Source organism: Tauraco erythrolophus, chromosome 6, assembly GCF_009769465.1.
Source record: "Tauraco erythrolophus isolate bTauEry1 chromosome 6, bTauEry1.pri, whole genome shotgun sequence".
NCBI lineage: Eukaryota > Metazoa > Chordata > Aves > Musophagiformes > Musophagidae > Tauraco > Tauraco erythrolophus.
Genome location: NC_141470.1, coordinates 47,876,281 through 47,899,306, shown reverse-complemented (window position 1 = coordinate 47,899,306; position 23,026 = coordinate 47,876,281). Strand labels below are relative to the sequence as shown.

At 43.8% G+C, this 23,026-nt stretch overlaps 1 protein-coding gene across 1 annotated transcript; it reads right to left on the bottom strand.

Moving 5' to 3' along the window:
• Positions 1 to 1,471: 1,471 nt before the first annotated feature.
• On the bottom strand, positions 1,472 to 22,268 carry LRRC74A (leucine rich repeat containing 74A). The gene is made up of 15 exons (XM_009981635.2): positions 22,170 to 22,268; positions 21,876 to 21,972; positions 17,970 to 18,080; positions 16,563 to 16,738; positions 15,823 to 15,930; positions 14,989 to 15,085; positions 14,508 to 14,557; positions 13,631 to 13,712; positions 9,755 to 9,840; positions 9,212 to 9,406; positions 8,540 to 8,635; positions 4,842 to 4,985; positions 3,565 to 3,672; positions 2,830 to 2,915; positions 1,472 to 1,547 (listed from the first exon to the last, which is right to left on the bottom strand). Exons 1-15 carry the CDS (start codon positions 22,266 to 22,268, stop codon positions 1,472 to 1,474), a joined length of 1,611 nt encoding a protein of 536 aa, XP_009979937.2.
• Between the last annotated feature and the right edge of the window lie 758 nt (positions 22,269 to 23,026).

Below are 23,026 nucleotides of genomic sequence, written 5' to 3'. Positions count from 1 at the left end.
GGACCGAGCCCCCCGCGGCAGGAGCGGCCTTTACTCTCCCGGGAGTCGTGGGTCAGTCGGTCTGTCTTAGGAGTAGGTGAACTCCAATTGTAAAATGACGAACACGGACCTCTTCCCCCCACCTCGAGCCTTAGTTTTCAGGAGGAAGTTCTTGCAGGTTTGGTGGACGTTTCTAAGAAAACATACCTCGGTGCTTAGGGACAGTCAAGAAAAGCTAATTACGTTTTAGGAATGATTAGGAAAGGAACAGAAAACCTCACAGTGTTAATGCCCCTGCACATGCAAACTACTCAAGATCTCAAATGCTCTCAGCTGCTCTCATTCTTCATCTCAAAACCCCACATATTCTGCACATGAAGGAGACACTGACGGCAATCACAAGTAAATTCTAGAAGAGTCACAGAATCAGAAGGCACAGACCTGCTGGGGCGATGAGTTAAAGCCTAGCAGTCGGTCATGTATTGAGGATGACTACTGAGCAGTCATACCAATGCCATCATGTCAACAGTCATGTTGACCTCTGATAAGGCACTGGAGCCACCTGAACTCCAATTCAAAGATTTTTTTTTTTTTTCCAGGTGGTTATTCTGCTGGGAAACACATAGAGACTTACCAGATGGTAACCACCTGCTGCTTTTCCTTTCTGCTGAAGACTGGTCTTCCCAGAGGGGCCAACATTTCCCAGTTCTCCAAGTTTCTTGGAGAATATAGAATATAGTCTATATTAGCAGTTGCACATGGCAAAATATACTTCCTGTAGCTCTGCTCATCTGTATATTTGTACATTTTATAAATTCTATGTATTTATAAATATTACTATATACAAGGCTTTAATTCCTTCTTAAGAGTGGTTGAAATATTTTTTTTTTAAATATAGGTTTAAAAAAAGCGGTTTAGTATCTGAGCCATTTAAAATCTGTTATAGTTTCCATCCTTCTAGCATATTTTTTCCCATGGAGATATTTAATACAGTTCTTATTACCCATAAATTTTTGAGCAACATGAGCTGTAGTTTCTTAGGAATTTACTTATTCTCCTTTTGCAAAGGTCCCTATATCAGAACTGCTTAAGTCTGGTAGGGGTTGTCTGCAGGGCAGACTTCCTTCAGTCTTTCTTTGTCCATCTGCTGTCCCTCAAAAGGGGAGAATAAAAGTAGTGAGTTCTCTTGGTTTCCCTATTCTCACTTTTTGTCTCTGTCTCTGCAAGTAAGTTCAGCATCGTCAGTGTGCCAAGGGAGACAGATGTGATAACCAGCTCCAAAGGAACAATCTCTTCTGCCCCTAACCAAAAGGACCAGACTGTATAGGGATCTGCTGTGTAGTGGAACATCAACTTTATTTCTATTTTCAATAGCTTAGAGTATTAGAGCTCCTCAGTGTTGGGCCTCCTCAAGCCCAGGGCCACGCTGAGCTTTCTTCCAGTTATTTCTCCTACAATCTTTCAGTGTCTAATCTGCCTTCTTGCTTCATTTTTATGGCTCTTCCTTCTTTTCCTCCTCGATTTCCCCTTCCACAGGCTTCTGTGCCAACTTCTCCTCTTTTAAGTGACTGATTGAAAAGAAAGAGGTGAACCAGTATTAATTTAGTAAAGTGAACCTTCCCTGTCAGGTATGTTAAAGCTGCTAAGAGGATCTTGAGGAAACAGCCTGAGGTGGGAACAGTAAGGATAGCAAAGGTCACAACTCTTCTGGCTGTTGTCTACAAGGTGAATGCTACAGTGCTAAAATGCATTAAGCAGCTAGATAAGGAGTAGATATTAGTATTTGTTTTTCACCACATATCAACTTGGCAGCATTAATGGCACCAAATGAAGTCTTTGCTGACCACTGGGTTTTAATGGTTCCGAATTTGCTTACGATGTAACCACAGTTCTGTAATTTGTGCCTAAAGTACTTGGGAACCCCATGTAACCTCTGATTCAAGATTAACCAGGCTAAGGCCTGTCTAGCGTCTGAGCCTGGGTGCTTTGATTGCAGCACTGATGCATGCGAAGGAATAAAGAAGAGATCTAACAAAGTAATTCTCTTCTCTTTGAAAACAATAGGAAGCTAAGAGGTGATGAGATTTGCAAAATTGACCCATTGCTTCTAGCCTTAAAACTAGACTACAGCATATATTTAAACCCATCAATATGTGCTGAGGGATGGGAATATTTGGGCATGATTAATAGGGCTTTCAGCTGATGAGTCACATGTCAGAACTGACGGGAAATCTAGGGGGGATTTTGGGTCCAATAACAAGCGGTTTAGCCTGCAGCGACTGACAACCTCCAAGGAGTTTGCTGCTGACTGCTCAGGCTCTCAGAACTTGGACATGATTGCTACAGGCACTAAGGAAGAGGCACTTTCAAGAGAATGAAAAGTTCTCTAGTTTGAAGGTAGGTTTCCAGGGAAAACTAGGTCTCCTAAGAAGAAGGATCAGAGAGAAGGAAAAAAAACGAGAGTCTCTGAGGATGGAGGAAAAGGTCTGAAGGCACAAATACGCTGTCTTTGCAAATCTTACCCTGCCTTCAGGAGGAGGACAGTGTTGAGCTAATGCTTCTCACACAGGCTTATAAGCATGAATGAAAATGCCATTCCGCTCTGAGATCTGTGCACTCTCACAGCAAGTTTATCAAACAGAAAAATAAGACTGACTTCTAGTTTGACTCAGCAGGGCTTCTAAGCATGCAAGGTATCATTTCATCTACCTTTTACTTAGGTAAGTAATGGACTGGCCAAAAACATATGTCCCTTCACTTCGGATGTGAATAAGGACATGTTTGTTTGGTGTTGAGCCAAATTAAAACAAGACAGACAAGCGAGGACAGTAAGTAGAGCCACTCACTCACCTATAGTCCACGACCCCTGTCTGATTCCGGTCTAACTTGCGCACTAGTTCCACAATTTGGGCTCGATTCAGTGGGATGTTTGATTGCTAAGAGTATAAGATAAATGTTAGCACACCTGGATATTTTCAAGCAGAAAAATCCTCCATATCATGCCAGGACCCATCATTTTTTAATAGGTGAGCAGATGGCCTGGTGCATGGAAGAAGTGATGGAAAAAATCCACAGAGTGATGCTGGGGAGGCAATTTCACTCTTTTAGGATTAAAATAACAATTTTTTGCATTTTTTTGTAAAATAGCATCATGGCTGGCTGACCATTGCTACTGATCCCAAGCACCACGGTGGTTTTGGCAGGAAGAGAACTGCCTACTCAGTGTGTAGAGGCAAGGGTTTAAATGCTTTTTCACTTTCCCACAGCAATAAGATATAATTTATCTATCAAGATCCTGTATATTCTATACAAACAGCTGACCTCTGTGACTTTACAAGGGTCTTGTGATACTCTAAAGTTGATCCATTATCACTGATGCCATCTGCAGTATTTATTGCATGTCATAGCATGTCTCTTGGATCTCAACTTTTGTTCAGGGCTCAACTTTTGCAATGGACGACTTTAGCCTTTTGGTCTGAACAATGTCACCAGCAAGGCTGGCTGGTGGCTGTGCTGCAGCAGAGGGGTTTCCCCAGAGCGGTACCCTGGCAGAAGAGCATCCTGGCTGTGCTTTCAGAGGCATACCTGCATCATGGCTCTCCGGAAGGCTGCCACAGGGATCTTCATGTTTCCATCCTTGTCAATATTCCTAAAAAAGTCCCAGAGTCGTAGCTTGTGCTCTTTCAAGTAGTTCTAAGAGAAGCAGAGATAAAACATGGGCATAATCATGAAACAGCCACCGATACCTGCCTCCAGCTCTCCCCTTTTTCTTCCATGTGTCACCCTGATTTTCTCAGCCTGTCACTGAGATATATGAGTCTATAACTCTTTGTGCAGCCACCCTATTGTCAGAACAAAATCATTTTTTTCAGGTTAATTCCATTTTTCTCAGTTATACCTCCTTCTCCCCCTATGTTGAAACAAGACTCAGTAGTAAACCTGTTTCTTCTGATACCTGCATATGGTTATTTGGCCCTCATCCCAGCAGCCACTGCTTGGCTAGGCTGTCTAGTCCAGAGACAGTCCTCTCCCCCAGATCTCTGATCACCTTAGTTGCTCTTCTCTGAATTCTCGTCTGTTTGAATGAGGACACATCTGAGTACCATAACTGCTGTTAAAAACTGCAAAGCATACTAGTGTGAGCATCACTAGCTGTGAAGCACAGCAGCATTGTTTGATGTGAGCTAACAGCCCAAGCTTTTGCTTAAGTTCGTCTGAATCCATATCTACAGTAAAGTCTCACCTAATTAGCTAATAATCTGCCCAGCAGCTAAGAAACGCAGTGAAGCTGGTAGCGCAACAGTATTATTTAACTCAGCAATGCTCACGTGCTTGCATTGTCTTCCAGCAAGGAGGACAGCACCATCTGCTGGTATCCATAGAAATTACAGGCCTTGAAAAGCTAAGTAATTTCTATTTAGGACAGTATTTCCTTGTAATACCATATCCTATTTTTTATGAAGCACATTAATTTTTATGCTAAAGCACAACTATCAGTGAGGATTCAATGAAAGTCAGCTGTTGCGGTAGGCTTGTGGTGAGGATGAACACTCATTGGGATTAGACCTGAAATCAATGTTTTACACTGTAAGCAAACATCTATTCAGATTCTTCCCCCCCGCCCCGCTCTCAGATCCCAAGGCATTAGCTTCTCCTGAAGATCAAAGGATTTGCTTATTCAGTCTGTGTGGAGTGAGATATGTGAACATTGTGACAGTCTTTGTGAATATACTTTTCTAAAGGAACTTGGCTGAATTTCCCACTTGGAAGAAAGCTTACCCCTTCCAAGCTCCATCCCTCCAAGTGCTTGGAGCATGTGTACTGTGTACAGGGGAGCTATGGACCCGAATTCAGTAGCTTACTTGAATCATTTTCATGGGATTTGGATGCTGCTTGGGGATCTTGGCGATACAGCCTTCAACCTCACCGTAGATAACATCTAGTTCAGGATGTGTTTGACACACCAAATCCAGCAGCTTGATGAAAGCTTCATTCACCAACACATTCTGGTATATAGGAAGAAGGAGACTGCCATTAGTATGGATGCCCAAAGAACAACAAAGACTTGTTTGTATTAACAAATCCATCTAAGGTCGACATTAACCACACTCTCCTAAGGGTGGTGCCTTCTTTCATCTCTACTCTTCACTTTCAGGAATCCCATGGAGGCCTGACCCTAAACAACTGTTCTTCCTCTTTTCCTATGCCTGAGACAGAAAAGGATCTACTAATTAATGTAGAAATTAACTTAATGCAAGCTAGACGTTTATCAGATAAATATCTACACTGAAGATCTCCTGTGTTAGGTTATTCTAGTGATTCATGTTCATCCCTGAGATAGTTCTACATGAGTCTCCTCTCCGTTTGGTTAAGATGCAGACTGCAAGTTGAACAGTTAATGACCAGAATGTACCATAGAGTTCTGCAAAAATTAAAAAAACAAATATCATCCAAGGCCTAAAAGGATTAGTATCTCCAGCAATGTAGCTTTATAGCCCAGACAAGAAAGATGCATCTATCTGGCAAGAGTCCGGGTATCTCCAGATGAAAAGACCTTTTGGTAAAGCTCTGTTTCATTGTGTAACCCTAATAGGAAGCTCCAGTCAGCAATACAAGACCTGATGATTGTTTTTTTCCTGAGGATTTCAAACAGGGTAGTGACAGCTCAGTGTTTCAGAGCTCACACTGAGTTTTCTGGTTTAGTACTTATAGAATGGGCAGCAGCACAGTGTCCTGCTTTAGGGGTTTGTGATACTAGAAAGTCAACTATCAGTGCAAATATTGATGTCACTGTACTTTATTATTCTAAATGTAAGTTATGAGAAGTTTACCTTTGCCTTGACTGATCCTTTGAAACTATGATTTTGTTAATAGCCATGATGGCAGCAGCATTGTTCATGTATTACCTTAGCTATATATTTAATTATTGGAAATTTCAAGGCAGTTCAGGAAATTCATGAAAGCTTCTGTTTTCTGTCATTGCAGGAGGTTTCCAAGGCATCAAGCACCGCATTTTTCCTCAAAGTGTATTTACAAAGTTTCCCAATGCATTCTTATAGCTTCTTTTTTAGAAGCTTGTCATCTACTGTTCTGAAGATCCATCTAGAAGCTTATGATCTACTGTGCAGTGAGCTCTTGATTGTTAGTACTTGAAGACCATCTTGAATGGGTCTGAGTCTTGCTGGATTTACTAACTTCCATTCAGCACCAACGGTTTTATGGACACAGAGTGTCCGTAATCCATTCAGAGACATCCCTGCACTATGCACACTAGCAGAGCGTCCTAGTCCTGGGAATACAGTACAAGAGAGCCCGAGCTGGCTCTGCTGGCTGCCAGCTCTCTCCAAGGCTTGCCAGCCTGGGCTTGACCCCATGAGAAAGTCAGTGGACCGCCAGCGCGGCCTCAGAAGCAGCATAGCCAAATCACCGTGTCTGGCCTAACGAACCGTGCTGGGGTCGGGCAGCGCCGGGAGGGAGCCAGCTTGTGCATTTCTGCATGTTTGACACAGTCAGTTCACAGTCCAGAAAAACACCACACGGACAGCTGAAAAGCAATGGTATTTTCTTTTGTAGTGGGATGGTGAAGATAGGCGTGTGCTGGCTATTTCGATTCATGACTTCTGTTAAATGTTTGATAGTCAGTAGCTGCAAGTTGAAACCCTATGAAGAGTAGACCATGAAAAGAATGTGAGGAACAGTCATACTTAGAAATGTTGTCAGAAGTAATGAACTGTTAAAAATGTGCCTTTCTATTGCTTCGCCTTTGCTAGTGCTGTCGAACTCATGCAAAGTTTTCTAGATGTGATCCTTATTCAAAATTCCTCTTACAGACACTAATTATTCATTCTTTAAAAGTCAAGATTTGTCACTGGGAAAAAGGACAGAAGAGGCTTTTGTTTATGTCTTTCCTTAAGTTTCCTATAAAAGCTTAAAACTTTTACTAATTTCTTAAAGGTTTAAGACAGCATAAGATCTTTGGAGCTCTGTATTTGCAAATACTCTGAATTGAAATGCAAGACTCCCTACATCACATTTGGAATGAAGTCTGTCAGACAGATTAGATGTTTGCCTACAAGCATTTGATTGCGATACTGAAATGTCATTGTAAATTTATGCCATTGGCCATTTATCTTGTGAAATGCCAGGCAATTTAGACTTTTTGAAGGGCGAAGTGAAGAGAGCATCTGTTAACCCTAAAAAGCAGAAATGCGTAGTGAGATTTAGGTTGGATTGAAGATTCTTAATGTTAATTAACTCCTTGCCTCAAATTTTCTCAAGTTTCTCCTTTTAAATAAATATGTTTCAATAATTTCTTTCATTTCTCAGAATTTAGCTAAAGTACATCACTCTTTCCAAGTTTATGAATTGTTTAGGTTATTAGTAATAAAACTAGGAGAACCATGTATACCGTAATGAAGTTCTTTACCTCCACACAGCCTGTTTTAGGGGCCTGACTCCTTGCAGACATGGCAAATAATTCTCTTTGATCTTAATTTATGCAGGAAAAACTGTCTGCCCTAGAGGAATGCCTGTTCTTCAGATGATGTCTGTTGAAAGCCCTCGATACTCTCAGGAAAGACCATGGATGAATATTATTTATTCTACTTTGTTTTAGTTTCTTTCTTTAATACAGTAACCACAGGACAAAGAGACATATGCAGATGTAACGTAGATACAACCCATTACGTGAGTCTTCAAAACCGCCCATGAACTTTTTTTTAGCTTGTTTCAAGTGTGAACATATTATTTATGTTTCAAGTCCCAAACCTAATCTTTGTGAAAATGCTCTTTCCTTTAATCATGGTGCTCCCAGAGGTGGATGGAGGGCCCTGAGGGCCCTGACACCTCCTGTAACTGCTCCCATGGAGCACCAAAGCAGGGAATGGGAAGGCCAGGAGTGGACTGATGTATGCCCAGGTCTCTCCCCAGTTTTGATCTGCAATGCCGCCCCTGCCTTCACTCAGAAGCATTTCTGGGTCTCCCATTTCAGAAGCAGCACATGAGGTTACAACAATATGTGTCAAGCTCTCGATTTGCTATAGAATAGCATACTAAGATTTGGCCTCTCTGATTTTTTTTTCCTTCCACACAAGCCTTTTAATGTGTTTTTTTTTTTTTTCCAAAATAAAATTGCTTTGCTTTCAATGCCTTGAAGCATCCATCTTCTTCTACTCCTCATACATACTGACAAGATATCAAAGCACTTCACAGTATCTAGCATCTTAGGCTACCCTGGAGGGAAACAGCTTAGGGGATGAAGAGAATTCATCCTCCAGTGGGAATTGCTCCTTGTTCTTGTTCTGCTATTGCGAAATGGAAGGAAGTGGAATGTGGTGATACTACAGGCACCTCTCTCCAGAGCTAGACCAAAGTCCTATAATTTCCGCATGGCTTCTAGAAGGGCTGTCAAATAGTGGCCTCTTTTTATTAATGGCTGTGCGTAAATGAAACAAACAGCAAGTCTCAAAACAGTTTTGGAAGGGGCAGCTCTGTGATCCACCCAGTTCCTGAAAATACATAGTGGATGGTCCTGGAGGTTTTCTAGCACATAAGCTCTTACTGAGACGTTGATCTCCTCCATCATAGATTTGGGGTTCTTTCTGACAGATGTGACAAGCGCAGTGGCACCTTCCACTGTCAGGGGATTATTTGCCATCTGTGGAAGAAGAGACATAGATCCAGACACAGTAAGAATGAGGATTTCGTGCCCTGGAAGAAGGCATGCTGTAACTTCACGGATGACCCTCTTTTCCCACTCTTCAGCAGGGCTGTAGAATAACTGATCCCTTTCAATGAGTTTGTCTGTTATCTCACCATCTCTTGTCTGTGTGCCTCAAAACTGCAATGCAACCTCCCAGTGGAGTTGCCTTCTCAGCTTCTCTCTGTCTCCTTGTGTGAAATTCCGCATATCAAGTCCCTTACATCCCTTACTCAGGAGTATGTGATGTGGCTCATGTTCAGTCATGTGATGGGGAAAGGCTAAGGCAGTGGGCTGCATTTGAATGTCTGTTTGCTAGTAGTGTACCTCTGGGTGGGGATATGTCCCCTGGGACATATCTCATACCCTTGGCTCCTCTTGGCAGCATGGCAGATCCGAGCTCAGGCTGATCAGCTGCCTCTAGCCTACAAGGTCTAGCTATCTGGCATAATGGAGGTTGGCATTACCATGTGCATGTCTTAGTGAGTGAACATCACCTCTCCCTCACCTTGGATTTCATGTGCTTTATTGTACCTTCAGGATTTTGAGTTTTCCATTGACTTCAAGGCTTCTGCAGAGCTTCTTGGCTCCCTCATTGTTGATCTGGTTGTTGCTGATGTCCAGGTGAACCAGCATGTTATTGACTTTAAGAGCTTCTCCTAGGGCCAGTGCTCCCTCGTTGCCAACACCATTCCAAGAAAGGTTGAGGATTTTCAGTGCATAATTGCCCTCCAGGGAGAGAAGAGGCATCTTAGCTACTGCACGCTCATCTTCTGAACCTCTCTACCTTTTCTTGCCTGGCTGAGCCAGGAGCATCCCTCAAGTCACATCCAGGCAGCCCCAGTGAATCCAACATCTCTGCAAGGTCTCCAGGGTCTCTACATCCCCATAAGTCACCAGACCTACTCACTGCTTTAGTCTTTCTCTTGGCACTGACTGCCACTATCAGTAGGATGAGCCTTGCTAGAGCTACTGAATCCTGCTCAGACCTCAGGGATGTGAGTGCCCAATCGGTGCTTCAGCCAGCTCCTGGTAATAATCACTGTGAAGGGTATGACAAAATAGGGGCGTTCCTACCCTGAGACCTGTGCCCAGTGCTACTGTCCCCTTCCCTCTCAGGTGGTTCCAGCTCAGGTCCAGAATCTCCAGTGTAGTGTTGCTGTCTAGAAGAGAGAAACTGAGATGTTAGTTCTTGAAGAGTGGTCTGGACACAGCTGCTGACCCACTTAGGGACTAATGGAAAGTTTGCTGGGGGTTCAGCAACAGCCTTCATTGATTGCAGTAGGAGGAATCGGTACCTACAGAGTCTTTGCTGTCTACAGCACCCAACAAACAGAGACTGAGCTGTTGATCACAAGCAGAAAGGGAACACAGCTCTTTTTTTCTGGCTTAATTGAAGAATAAGTTGTGAAGGAGAAAGGTGGAGAGAGGGAGGATTTCTTGTATTAATAGACACTGTCTGTTTTTCTCGCTGTGAAAAATGGCTGGATTCTCCTTGCCCCATTTAAAATATCAAGACTCAAATAGTAAATAGACTTTACTATTCAAAAAGGAAATTCTGGAGGCACAGGAGCGAGCTGTCCCTGTGTGCCGGAAGTCGAGCCGCCGGGGTAGAAAACCAGCTTGGATAACAAAGGAGATTTGGGAACATCTCAAAAGAAAAAGGGATGTCTACAAGTCTTGGAAGAATGGGCAGGCATCCAGGAATCAATACAGGGAGGAAGTTAGGGCATGTAGGGAGATAATCAGGGAGGCAAAAGCCCAATTGGAACTTAGACTAGCCTGCTCCGTAAGGGACAACAAAAAGTCTTTCTATAAATATATTAATAACAAAAGGAGGGCTAAAGATCACCTCCAGCCCCTACTGGACTCAGGGGGTACGTTAGTCACTAGGGATGAAGACAAGGCTGAGGTCCTTAATGCCTTCTTTGCCTCAGTCTTTAATAATAAGGTCAGCAGTTCCCAGGTGAGCTGGCCTTCGGTGTCTGAGTGCAGGGAGGGAGAGCAGATCGAAGCTCCTGTGATCCAAGAGGAACGGGTCAAGGATCTGCTTCACCAACTGGATGCCCACAAGTCTATGGGGCCTGATGGTATCCACCCGAGAGTCCTGAGAGAGCTGGCGGATGTCATTGCCAAACCCCTGTCCATTATCTTTGGGCAGTCTTGGCTCACTGGGGAAGTTCCGCTGGACTGGAGGCTGGCGGATGTTACCCCCATTTACAAAAAAGGGCGGAAGGAGGATCCGGGGAACTACAGGCCTGTCAGTCTGACCTCGGTGACGGGCAAAGTCATGGAACAGGTTATCTTGAGTGCTATTAATGAGCACATACAGGTTAACCGGGTGATCAGGCCCAGTCAACATGGGTTTATGAAAGGCAGGTCTTGCCAATCAAACCTGATCACCTTCTATGACAGGGTGACCCGCCTGGTTGACGAGGGAAGGGCTGTGGATGTAGTTTTCCTGGACCTCAGTAAAGCCTTTGATACAGTTTCTCATAGTGTTCTGGTGGAGAAACTGGTAACTGCTGGCCTGGATAGGCACACCCTCCTTTGGGTTAAAAACTGGCTGGATGGCCGGGCCCAAAGAGTGGTGGTAAATGGGGCTAAATCCGGCTGGAGGCCGGTCACCAGTGGGGTTCCCCAGGGCTCAGTGCTGGGTCCAGTTCTGTTTAACATCTTTATCAATGACCTGGATGAGGGGATTGAATGTACCCTCAGTAAATTTGCGGACGACACCAAGCTGGGAGGCTGTGTCGATCTGCTTGAGGGTAGGGAGGCCCTTCAGAGGGATTTGAACAGACTGGATCGTTGGGCTGAGGCCAATGGCATGAGCTTTAATAAGGCCAAGTGCAGAGTCCTTCACTTGGGGTATAAAAACCCCAAGCATCGCTATAGGCTTGGGGAGGAGTGGCTGGAGAGCTGCCTGGCGGAAAAGGACCTGGGGGTGTTGGTTGACTACCGGCTTGATATGAGCCAGCAGTGTGCCCAGGTGGCCAAAAAGGCCAATGGGATACTGGCATGTATCAAGAATAGTGTGACCAGCAGGAGCAGGGAGGTGATCCTGCCCCTGTACTCGGCACTGGTGAGGCCGCACCTGGAATATTGTGTCCAGTTTTGGGCCCCTCGCTTTAAGAGAGATATTGAGCTCCTGGAGCGAGTCCAAAGAAGGGCGACTAAACTGGTCAAGGGGCTGGAAAATAAAACTTATGAGGAGCGGCTGAGGGAGTTGGGGCTGTTTAGCCTGGAGAAGAGGAGGCTGAGGGGAGACCTGATTACGGCCTATAAATACTTGAGAAAAGATGGTGGGGAGTTAGGGGAAGGGCTCTTTACATTAGTGATGGGAGATAGAACAAGAGGAAATGGGCATAAGCTTAGTCAGGGGAGATTCAGGTTGGATGTTAGGAAGTATTTCTTCTCTGAAAGGGTTGTCAGCCACTGGAATAGGCTGCCCAGGGAAGTGGTTGAGTCCCCATCCCTGGATGTGTTTAAGAATAGGGTGGATGAGCTACTTGAGGATATGGTTTAATGGGGATTAGGGATGGTTGGACTCGATGATCTCTAAGGTCTTTTCCAACCTAGAAATCTATGAATCTATGACTCACTCTGCGTATGCTTGATTAGCAGAAGAGAGAACTCCAGCTTCATATGGTAGCTGTGCCCAGCTGTATATGTGCCGATGCCAATTCACATGCATAGCACACCTCACGGTGTAAGTTCTACTTAGAGCAGGGTATGTGTGAATTCATTTGTGTCTAGGGCAACACTGGGAGGGGCGGGATTTACTGCCAACGCTTGCTTTTCATTCTGAGAGAATTTCTCATCCAGATTTTCCATGGATGGGAGGTTGGATGGAGACAGATGGTGAGTTTAGCTGACTTAAAAATATTCCTTTAAGAAACAAAACAGAAAGGTATCAGATTCTACAGTAATCTCTGCTGCGCCTGCCTCAGGTGATCTGGAAGGAGAGAAGAGCTGTAAGACCTTTAATTTCAGAGAGGCATTTTTCTGGGCTAGGAAGGTCGTGAGTTTTAGTACTGATCTCTGCGTTGCCTGCAGGCTTGTCCAAGGTGGGGGACACAGTGCCTTGTCCTCACTGCAATGTTAATTGATTCATCTTTTAAAGACATGGGCTGTAATTGGAAAGAGATGCATATCAGTAGAAATACTGAACCAGGAGAAGAAAAGCGTGAATTAAACTGCAGAAATTGTGTTACTGAAATGCTCAAGGAACACTGGATGCTCGTAGCACACGCTTGTGGCCGTTACGGTAGCAGGCATGTTGGACATACTGAGGGAAGAAGAGCCATCAGGATATTCATGTGAGTCTTTCCCAGTGCACTAATAGCACCTAAGATTAGTGAAAGACTGTAACTGTTTTGTTTGCTTTCCTTCTCCAGGGCTACTAGCACACTCTGGATCTCACTTTTATCACTTTTATCACTTTTTATCTGAACAGATAAATTAGGCAGCTTAATTCTATTTCTTCCTAATCTGTTTCCCTTGCTGCTTGCTGTGCCATGGCTCAACCGTTAGGGTTTGGGCTACTTAAGAAAAATTGGAATCACTCCTGAACTTTGTAATCAAAAGCTTAATACAAACAACAGTTCTGATCATATTAGATTTTAGTAAAACACAATTTTCTGCTTTATACTTCCTGAGGGACTTACCTTTCAGCTCCCTTCTCTCTGACACAGACTGCTCTGTCACTGTGGTTTCTCATCCTGCATTTCTGTTCTGATATGTTAGTCACAGTTGCTAGAGTCACCTGTGGTGGTGAGGGTGAGCCTGTGGACCAGGCAGGAAGCTCTAAATCTGGGCACCTTGTCTTTTGTACTACCCACCAGATCATGGGGCATTTTTGCTGGGGAAGGAAATGTGTGTTCACTGTGCTGGTGCCATCAAGTCTCCCTGTGCCTGTACTCCTGGCTCTGTGGGATTAATAAATTAAGTTACCGAGCATCTGTCCCAGGAGCTGTCCTCCCTTCTCAGAGAACTCATTGTAGCTGAGGTCCAGCTCCTTCACTCGGGAATTGTCCTGCAGAGAGACAAATGTGGAGAGACAATGAGAACTTTCAGCCAGCTGCACACAGATGCCATGCCAAGGCCCCTGCATGAGGATGAAACAGAGGGATATCAAACACACTGAAATCTGCAGCACATGGGAGATCATCAGCACAGAGATTGCGGCACTGTGTGTCCCAAAACAAAGCTGTGTCAGGCATATAACATCACAGTGATTATCCTCCCAAAACAGCAAAAGCAATGGGACTTTGTGTTGTGCACACTTCCCTCACACAGCTCATGGCTGGCCTGCAACACATTCTGCAATCTGTTCCTGCCCCTGTTTCGCTCCCACCATTGTACCCCAACCAAGACCAATTTCTGATATCAGGTCAAGGCCTTGCTTCAGGGTGGCTTCTGGTGGTGCCAAATGATGTAGAGGCTTTGAGACAGGAACTAAGCAGAGAAGTCAAGAGTCTTATTTTTACTGGAGAATTGCAAAATGATATGAAGTTGGGTTACTTATGCTTCTTGAAAATTTTTTGTTGCCCAGATGTCATTCTGTTGTTCTGTTACACAGTCTTGAAGGTTTGTTTCTCAGCCAGACTCACCCAGCTGTCCTGAGAAAATGTTAATGCAGTCCATCCTGCTCTGTGTCCTCCCATCCTCCCTACTTCTGAAGTAAGCAAGAAGCACTTAGCTGAATTATGCCAGGAAATCATATGGGCATTGCCAAGTGAAAACATGCCAAGTGAGTAGCAGCTTCAAGATGAGGACAGTCTGTTACACAGCCAGGGCTGCAAATGACCTTGGATTTCAGGTAACTCACCATTAATGCCTTAGCAAAGTATGGTGCAGTCTCCTCTCCAAAGTTGTTTCCTAGGGAGGAAAAGTATGTTAACAGTGCACTGATCTCTCCCTTGGTGCTGTGCTGGGGTATGCAGGAAGCTTTGCTTACAGGTGGAACCTCCAGTTAATCACAGCCCATATCAAGCTGTAAGAACTTAGTCACTATTCCACTTTTCTCTGTGGAGTAGAATTATGCCAAGGTGTGGGAGACACTCTTAGCAATTACCTAAGTTTCTGATAAGGGACTGATTTTCAGAGGTGCTGGAGGTTGAGCAGGCCAAATATTTAATCACATCACTATAAATCTAGATTTCCACTGTTACTCTGGGTTCCTGTCAGAGACATAGCTGAGAGATTGATTTTGCCCATAGTCTGACTAACATTCTCAGGATGAGAGACTGGAGTGAAACACATGTTATTTCACTTCCAGTGCCATCACTGTTTGGGTGCATACAGCCCACCTGAGAGCCGAAGAACATGGAGGTAGGACACATTATCCAAAAGCAAACTGGCAATGGCTTCAGCTCCTGCTGTGTCTAGGTGGTTATTGGAGATGTTCTGGAAGGAAAGAAAGAAGGATAAAAAGGAGGAGTCCAACGAATGAATTAGCTTTATTGTCTTCTTAATGCCCAAGATATCAAGGGAATAATGCGGGACGAGCAATGTGAGAAATGTCAGCCAGACAGTAATTAACATGTGAGTTATAGGTGTGTTTAACCCTGGATCCTTCATAAGAGGAATAAAGCCCTACAGCGGTCAGTTTCACATGGGTCTTTGTCTTTAGTGACCCATGAGGCATTTGGCCAAGAATCTTTTCTTCCAGTGTAACAAAGATCCCATAGCCTATCAAAATGCATTTTGTATACCCCAGTTTCAGATCGAAGGAACATTCCTACCAGGTCATATCTGAAAGTTTTGCATTATTCCCTTAATCTATTTAGAAAAGTTTCCCCATGTCATATTGGAGAATGAAAATTCCTGACCAAAACATTTTTTCTGTTGGCCAAGCATGAACTAGAAAGACTTAGTTACAGTAATTATTGTCACAGCTGTTAATGAAGAGAACAGTTCCAGACTTACCAGACTGCCATCACAATGCGCACTTCTGCTTTGCAGAAGCCTATACTTTTTAAAAGTAGAGCAGCATAAAATATTATGACTTTCAAAATCTGAATATTTTTGCATGGGAACAACGGTTATTTGGTTAAAATCGTAACGGAATGAATTGGTTTTCTTTCAGATGATTGAACTTGGTGAGCAATAATTTTGGCTACAAACTACATCAGATTGAGTACCAGTTCTTGAAGGGAGGAATTCTCTCGTAGCATCTCTGCTATGTATATGGCTCCTTCTGCCAGAATGGAGTTGTCTTCCAGCTCTAGATGGGTGATGGTTGCATTGGACTGGCAAGACACAAAGGTAAACAAGGACACACAAAAAACTGCTGAAAAGTCAATGAAGGGGATAGTTTTCTCAGTTCAACAGGCACTGCACATTTCCTCCAAACCTCAGAAAGCATTGTAGGTCCTGAGCAGGACAGTGATCAGGGGATGTGATAGAGCCATGGCAGTGAGAACTGGCCATACAAAAGAGATTCTTTTTTGGAGAAGTTTTGAGTGGATAGGACTTTCTGTTGCTTTCTGTCAGCCTGGAGACCCGAGTTCAGATCCAAGCTCCAATTCAGGCATCCTGGGCCTGTCCATTGGTGAGGGTAGCGCATCACTATGCAGGAGCCAGAATGGGGGACACTCCAGCCCTACCTCTGGCCCTCTAGGGGTTAGAAGCTAGGGGCTTGTGTCCCATGGAAGAGCATCAGTTTGCTCTTGGGGGTAACTCCAGCAAAGGCCAGCAGTGGCCACACAAGACCTTTCTATGCAGGGGATTAGAAACATTAGGTATGCTCAGAGCTCCTATGGGGAAGATACATGACTCTTTCTCCCTCACTGTGTGTTCAGTGATGTTTTATAGGCCTGAGAGAGGCCTAAAATGCCTATTGTTCTTCAGAACAGTGGCCCCACTCTTACTGGATACTCACCACCAGAGCAGTAGCAATGGCTTTGACACCTTTGGGTCCCAGACCACGGTGGTTCAAGTTCATATAAGGCTTGGCCAAGTTCTGAACAAAGTGTGAGACAGGTACCACCTTCATCAGCCTGCATGCTTCCAAGTACAGCTCTGCACCCATAATGCCCGCAAAGGCCTTCTCAGGGTCTACAGAGAAAAAGTATGTTGACAAGTGGTTCGTTCAGTGTCCTCGCTCCTCTTTTAAATAAAGTAACTAACTTAATAAAATTAAGTAACACTATATAACAACAGTAGGGTTTTATTCTTCAAGGGTTATCGTCCCCTGATTCTCCTCCTCCCTTTAGCCCAGACATCCAAGAGTTAATGTAACCTCCTTGCTTCTCCATTTGGCATTCAGTGACTTGCTGTAGCTTCTCACCAGTCTGCAATGTGACTAAACCTTTCTTGGTGTAATTAAGAATTCTTGACATCAGGCAAAAACATTTTCATCCTTTTTTTTTTCTTTAAAATCTTAATTGAAGCATGCAGCTGATATTGCCAGCAGAGCTAGGGCAGCTCAGAGCATTTTGGCTTACAACCAGCAACAAGAATCCCAGCATTCTCATCTTGGCCATTGGGTGTTGTTGACACAGCTGCAGTGAGACGTATCAGTGCAGCTGGCGGCTGTATTTCCACAAAAACCTGTCATTTGGAATGCCTTCGTCAAACCCTATACTTAGAGCTCATATTTCTCCATGTTGTTATATGCATTCAATGGTCTGACCTCAAGAAAAATTCCCCTCTCGTCAAGGCCATTTTCCAGTTCAATCTGAGACCTCTAACAAAAAAGTCTTTTTTTCTTGCATTCTTAGGGGTTTTATTTTCCTTCCATTTATAACAAGTTAAAAAGTTCTCATCCTAAATTATGGCCAAATCCTACTGTTACAAAAATTAGTGCAAGACTTGTTTAGCTATAGGACTGACTTCACTAGGCAGGAGATAAGAGGAGAGCCACCAGAAAAGTCTAGGACAGTTGTGGCAAACCTATGGCACACAGACTGCAATGGCTATGCAGTGTTTCATCAAGAGTGCACAGACAGGACCTCAGTTCCATCCCTGGCTTCAGCAAGCTATTCCTACTGCCCAGGCAGTGAGATGGTCTGGCAATGTTGGTTATTAAGGACTAGAGGAGAGAAGAAGGAACAAAGGAATAGCCATGGTGTATAAAAGAGCAGTTGAAGGAAGATGCTTGACATCAAAGGGAGAGCTCTTAGAGGGAGATTCATCCCCCTGCCTTTATCAACAGCCAGATGAGGTGTGGTTGCCAGAAGCCTGACAGGATCATGTCCTTTGTCTCCATTTCGGATACATACCAGTTGGTAGGTACAGCTCTGTAAGGGGAAAGGCTAGTGAGGGCAGATGGTCAGAAAACATTCACCTTCAACCTCTAGGTCAGTGTCAGAGCCTTGTGTGGCCTTCTCTGTTGAGGCATCAGCTGGCGACGCAGACTCTGGAGACTCACTGGTGCTGGACGTCTCGTCATTCTGGTCTGCCATGAAACCAAACAGGTTCATTTTGTCAATGCAAGTCCAACACAGATGTGACTCACTGGATGTGACAGACCTTCTACCACTCTCACTGAAGTCTGTGCCCCTCTTCAACATGCTGTGGATGCACTCCTTCCCCAGCCCTGGTTCGTGCCCACTGCTCCCGGTGCATTGTATGCATGCGGTGCTGGCCCTGCTGTGGGGACAGGCTCACATTGGGGCTGCAGACCTGCAGACTGGCTGTGGCTTGGCAGCTTTTGGGAAGACCCCTTCCCAACTTCAGCATGCTGCCCATGTGCAGGGGACTCACAGTTCTCCTACATTAGATATTCATTCCTCATGAGCTGCCTCTCTCTCCCTACTCAGTTTCTTCTCTCTCCCTACTCAATTTCTGAGCTCATCAGGCAACAGCAAATTTCCCCTCAAATTTCCCACAAACCTACAAGCCAAACCCATGCCAGTTCCTCCTGGCTGTCCTGAACTGACTCACGCTTCCCCAGGCACAGGCGGCTGAGTCTGCTGTCAGGCTGGGAATGCTTTGTAGTACTCTCCAAGCATGGCAGAAGAGAAAGTGTTCGGATGCTATTGTACATTGGGACCAAGTGTAACCAGACCCACTGGAAGTGATACAGCTTCTCTTGCCTACAATTCAAAATTTATTTTATAGTTAGAGAGAAGGAGAACTTGGAAAATTCATTTTTAAGAGGAATAAATGCATACAAAAATAATGAAGAGTAATTCTGCTAAAATAACTTCTGGCTAGCAACCAAATATATACTTTTTTCCAACTCTTAATCTTTCTTTTCATTCCCTGTCACTGCTTTTACTACCTTCTTCTCTTACTCCTTATTTCCCTTTAGACCTCCAGGCTATTGACCTGTAATTTTATACCTTTCTTGAATGTCACTTAGCATCGATATGTGACATGGAGCTTTTAGTTTGGCTGTTTGTGCAGACTCATGTGAGGGAAAGACTGGCCAGCTGGCTCCCACATCATCACATTTCAACCAGCCCTGCAGCTGCAGCTCCTTCATTAAGACCATTTCCTTCTGCTAGACTTTATTTGTTCAAATGACGGGTTTACTTGCATTACTTTAGTGCGAGAAAGACAAAAGAAAGAGTAAAAATAGGTCTAAATTCCATGCAAAGAGCTCATGAGACAAGTAGAACCAAAGATTTGGGACATAATGATAGTACCCACTGATCACCTTTGCTTAATGGCCCTACAATGCTGGACATCCTGATAAAAATAAACTTCCCACTCTGGTGAGCAGACTGTCTATGCTATACAAAACCCATCCAGACTGCGTTAGCTCCTGATAGCGTGGCTGTCATGTGCCCAGTTCATCAGCCATCCTGCAGTGTGTGGACTGAGCCTTCTCAGGTAGATCCAGAAGTGGTCCCTGCACCCCTGTGGAGCTGTAGAAGTTGGCACTGATACAGAAAATAATACTGTTATTCAAGCAGAAATTTGAAAAGCACTGAATCGTGATTAGTGGTGTTAAAACCAATGCAGTGGAAAGTGATGGGTTTGGAGACTCCTTTATCACCCTCTCCTTTCCCCAGATGTTGGGGCTGCAGACACAGGTTTCTGGTCAGCCCGCTTCGTGCACAGCTTGTACCAGTCATGAACCAGGAGCTAGGAGAGGAGTTCACTCCATGGTTTGATGTGTGACTTGTAAGGGGTGCATCCAGATAACTGCAAATCCCTTCTCTTGTGCTAGGTTAACAATGCGTGTTGTTTGGGTACGCTGCTTTACGTTGTCCCCTCATTTGTGTTGCACAAATGTTTAACAAATCACACTATCAATTTATACTTCAGGAGCTCTGTGGAGGAGCGAAAATGTTTGTCATCGTTTGCCTTGCATTGCAACAAGGTCCTAGTTCGTGCTGCTAAACTAATCAAGTGTTCTTCCTTAGAATCACTGCTAATAGTGATGGACATAAAGGTCAGACGAAGATTTTAATAAATTGTTCTCCTTCTCTGCCAGGATAAAATCTAATTGATATATACTAAGGAATTTCAGCTGAAAGGAAGTTATCAAGGTTGCCCTCGCTTCTTTCATTCTCTTTGTTGAACGTCTGGTGTAAGAAATGCATCAGAATAACAGCTCAGCTGGGGCAACTCACGAAATGGAACACAGCATTTTGCAGTATGCAGGCAAAATGGTACTAATGTAAACACGCAAATACAAGCATTTTTTAACATGCTGTAAGGAATCAGTTAATTCAATGATGTGTCACAAACTATAGGATTATACTAACTTCTGAGTATTAAGTGTTGAAAAAGTCTACAAGGAAACAGCTACGAGATGTAATTTTGTATCTAAGTAAACTCTAAGCAAAGTATTTAGGAATTAATATCCTAAATGGTGTCATTTATTGAAAAATTGAGAAATCAGGTTTATTGTGGTTTAGAAAAAAAACTGTGTGCCTTAGCTTAGTCATCTAGTCAAGGGTATCAAATATTTATCTCTTTATTTTAAGTCATGCCACTGTGGGTATCAAAAGACTTCTAGAGAAGGTATAAACAAATATTAGATACTTGTGGAAAAAATAAATAAAATAGAGATTTTTTTTTTCTCCCTCCTAATACGAAATAGAACAAGAAAAAAAACAGAACAACCAGACATTTGGACAACACATTGCCTTTGGAATAGGGTAGGATTAACAATTACACCATTCTCCTAAATGCTACTGTAAGTCAATCAGCCAGCATTTTACCCACAATTATTTAATCCAACACATAAGGGAAAATGGCAACCAACTATTAACTGACCAGGTATTTCCTAGTGATAATATTTTTGAAGTTAACACTGTCAAAAACCCATGAGAAATACTAATTTTAATATTATCATTTGGGCTTGATAGCAGGCAATTAATTATGTCAGATCTCACTTAAGGAGTGACAGTTTCAAGAGTTCATAGCCAAGAACAGAAACCTTGTTTGCAGAAAAGCTATCTAAAAGGGACTAATCCCAAACAGGCAATAAATCATTATTGCTGGATCAAAAAAAACCAAAACAGAGCTATCTTTACAAAAAAATAAGAAAGGATATTTAGATGAATGTAATTTTGAAACAATGGAAAATATTCCGATAAAGGGTCTCATCTCTTAGAGCAACTGTTAGGGAAAATTATGTAATACTTCATAAATTACATTATACTCTATTTAAATACAGGAAAACAAGAATAAAAGAGAGAAGCTGTCCCACATATCTGACTACTTTACAGTAATTGCATTATGAAGGAAAATAAGGAATTAATTTGTAACGATGAAGTGACAGGCCAAAGGAGGCTTTGAACTTTGAGAGGAACAGTTATGCTAAGTCAGGCCAAAATGCTGCAGCAGATCTGGAGCCTGACTCTGCTGTGCACAAGCACAGCCTGAGAGCAGCAGGTTCAGAAAACTTTTGTCCTTCAAGCCCTGCCTGTCCTTCTGAGCAATGGAGCGCTCAAAGAGGATCTGGTCTCACAAGGTGTTGAGCTCCAACATCTCCTGTGGGCCTTAGGGGCAGCTGGGTGGAGCTGCTGGGAAGGTGGTACTGGCAAGCCCTCTTCTGATGCATTTTGTTTTTTCCAAGCTGCTCCTGGATGGCAGCTCCCATCTCTGGGCACTGGCACGCTGGGTCCCTGTTTGCCCCCTTTCTCCTCATTGCCGCCTGGCCTGGGGAAGGGAAGCCTTCCCACCTGGTCATCAGCCTGATGCAACAGCCATCCTCTTGGGTGCTGGCAATTTTCCTTTGGCCATTTCTGACTATTTCTGAAGTGAGTTTGCTAGTAACTAAACACTGCACCTGCGTTCTTCTCAGACTTGTTCTCCATGTCACCACCAGCGAGCAGCAGGTTCATTTGCTTTTTCTCTTCTGTAAATGAGGAGTTCACAGCCACCTCCTAGACCTTTTAAGTTCCTCACACCTATACACAAAAAGCGCAGCCACTTGGCTACAATTAAAAAATCTCCAGGAGGAATGGTGCCACTGGTAAGATCTGTGTTCTCAATTTATACTGCATGTGAACAGGAGAATCCCACTGCAGGGCTGGCCGGGTGTCATGAGAAAGCCATGCGGAGTCTGTGGCCACCATGTCACCCCATCCTGCCACTGCCGCCCTTCTGTGACCTCATCTGCACCTTCCGACTCCAAGGGGTCACGTTCTGTGCTGGAAACCCCATCGCTCTGGGATCCCATAGGCTCCTGATAACTGAGAAGAGAACAGCTGCCATTTTGGCTGTGAAACCTCCCCAGACGTATCAGAGAGTTGTGCCAGGCTGCCTGTAAGAGTTCTCCTCTCCTTTGAATTCATATTGCAGTTTGCACAATTACGTGAGAAAGCCAGACTGTGGCAGTTACAGTCTTAAAGGAGATGAGGCTCGAAGGAGTGTATTCACCTTACTCATCTTGAACAGGTTCAGAATTCCCTACTGCCTGATTCCCTACTGTTCCTATGTTGAATAATAAAGTGTGGCTTGTAAACATGTCAGCAGTTAATGGGGCCTCAAATCAAGTACTCATTCATCCCACCAACTAGTGTTGGTGCCAAAATTGGTTCAGTGCTTATTATTTTACATCATTTATACCAAGGACTTTGTGACCTTTCCTAAAGGGCTAAAACCAAAACTGTAACAGAAGAGGCTTTCTGATAAAGGTTGAGCAGAACTAATACCTACACTTAGAAATCTTTCCATTGTGGGCGATGCTCAGTGAACATAATCTCTCATACAGATTTTGAAGTTTATGTAGCCTACATAGTGTAATATGGGCTATACAGAAAGGAAGAAAAAGTCCATTTCCCCAAGGATAGGGTATTTTTAGCAATTTTATTCCCCTAGGTTCTACATGGATCTCTCAAGTAGTCCGGTCATTAGAGACTGTGGTAGGGTTATATTTTGATATAGAACAAAATGTCACATAAACTAGGGGAGGGTTTGACCCTGAAGGAGACGATT

Coding starts and splice junctions, on each gene's coding strand:
- LRRC74A (XM_009981635.2), bottom strand. CDS start 22,268: ATGGGATCCCAGAGCGATGGGGTTTCCAGCACAGAACGTGACCCCTTG. Junction 16,739..17,969: donor CACTGACCTAGAGGTTGAAG/GTGAATGTTTTC, acceptor TTTTCTCTGTAG/ACCCTGAGAAGGCCTTTGCG. Junction 4,986..8,539: donor TGGAGGAGATCAACGTCTCA/GTAAGAGCTTAT, acceptor CCTATATACCAG/AATGTGTTGGTGAATGAAGC.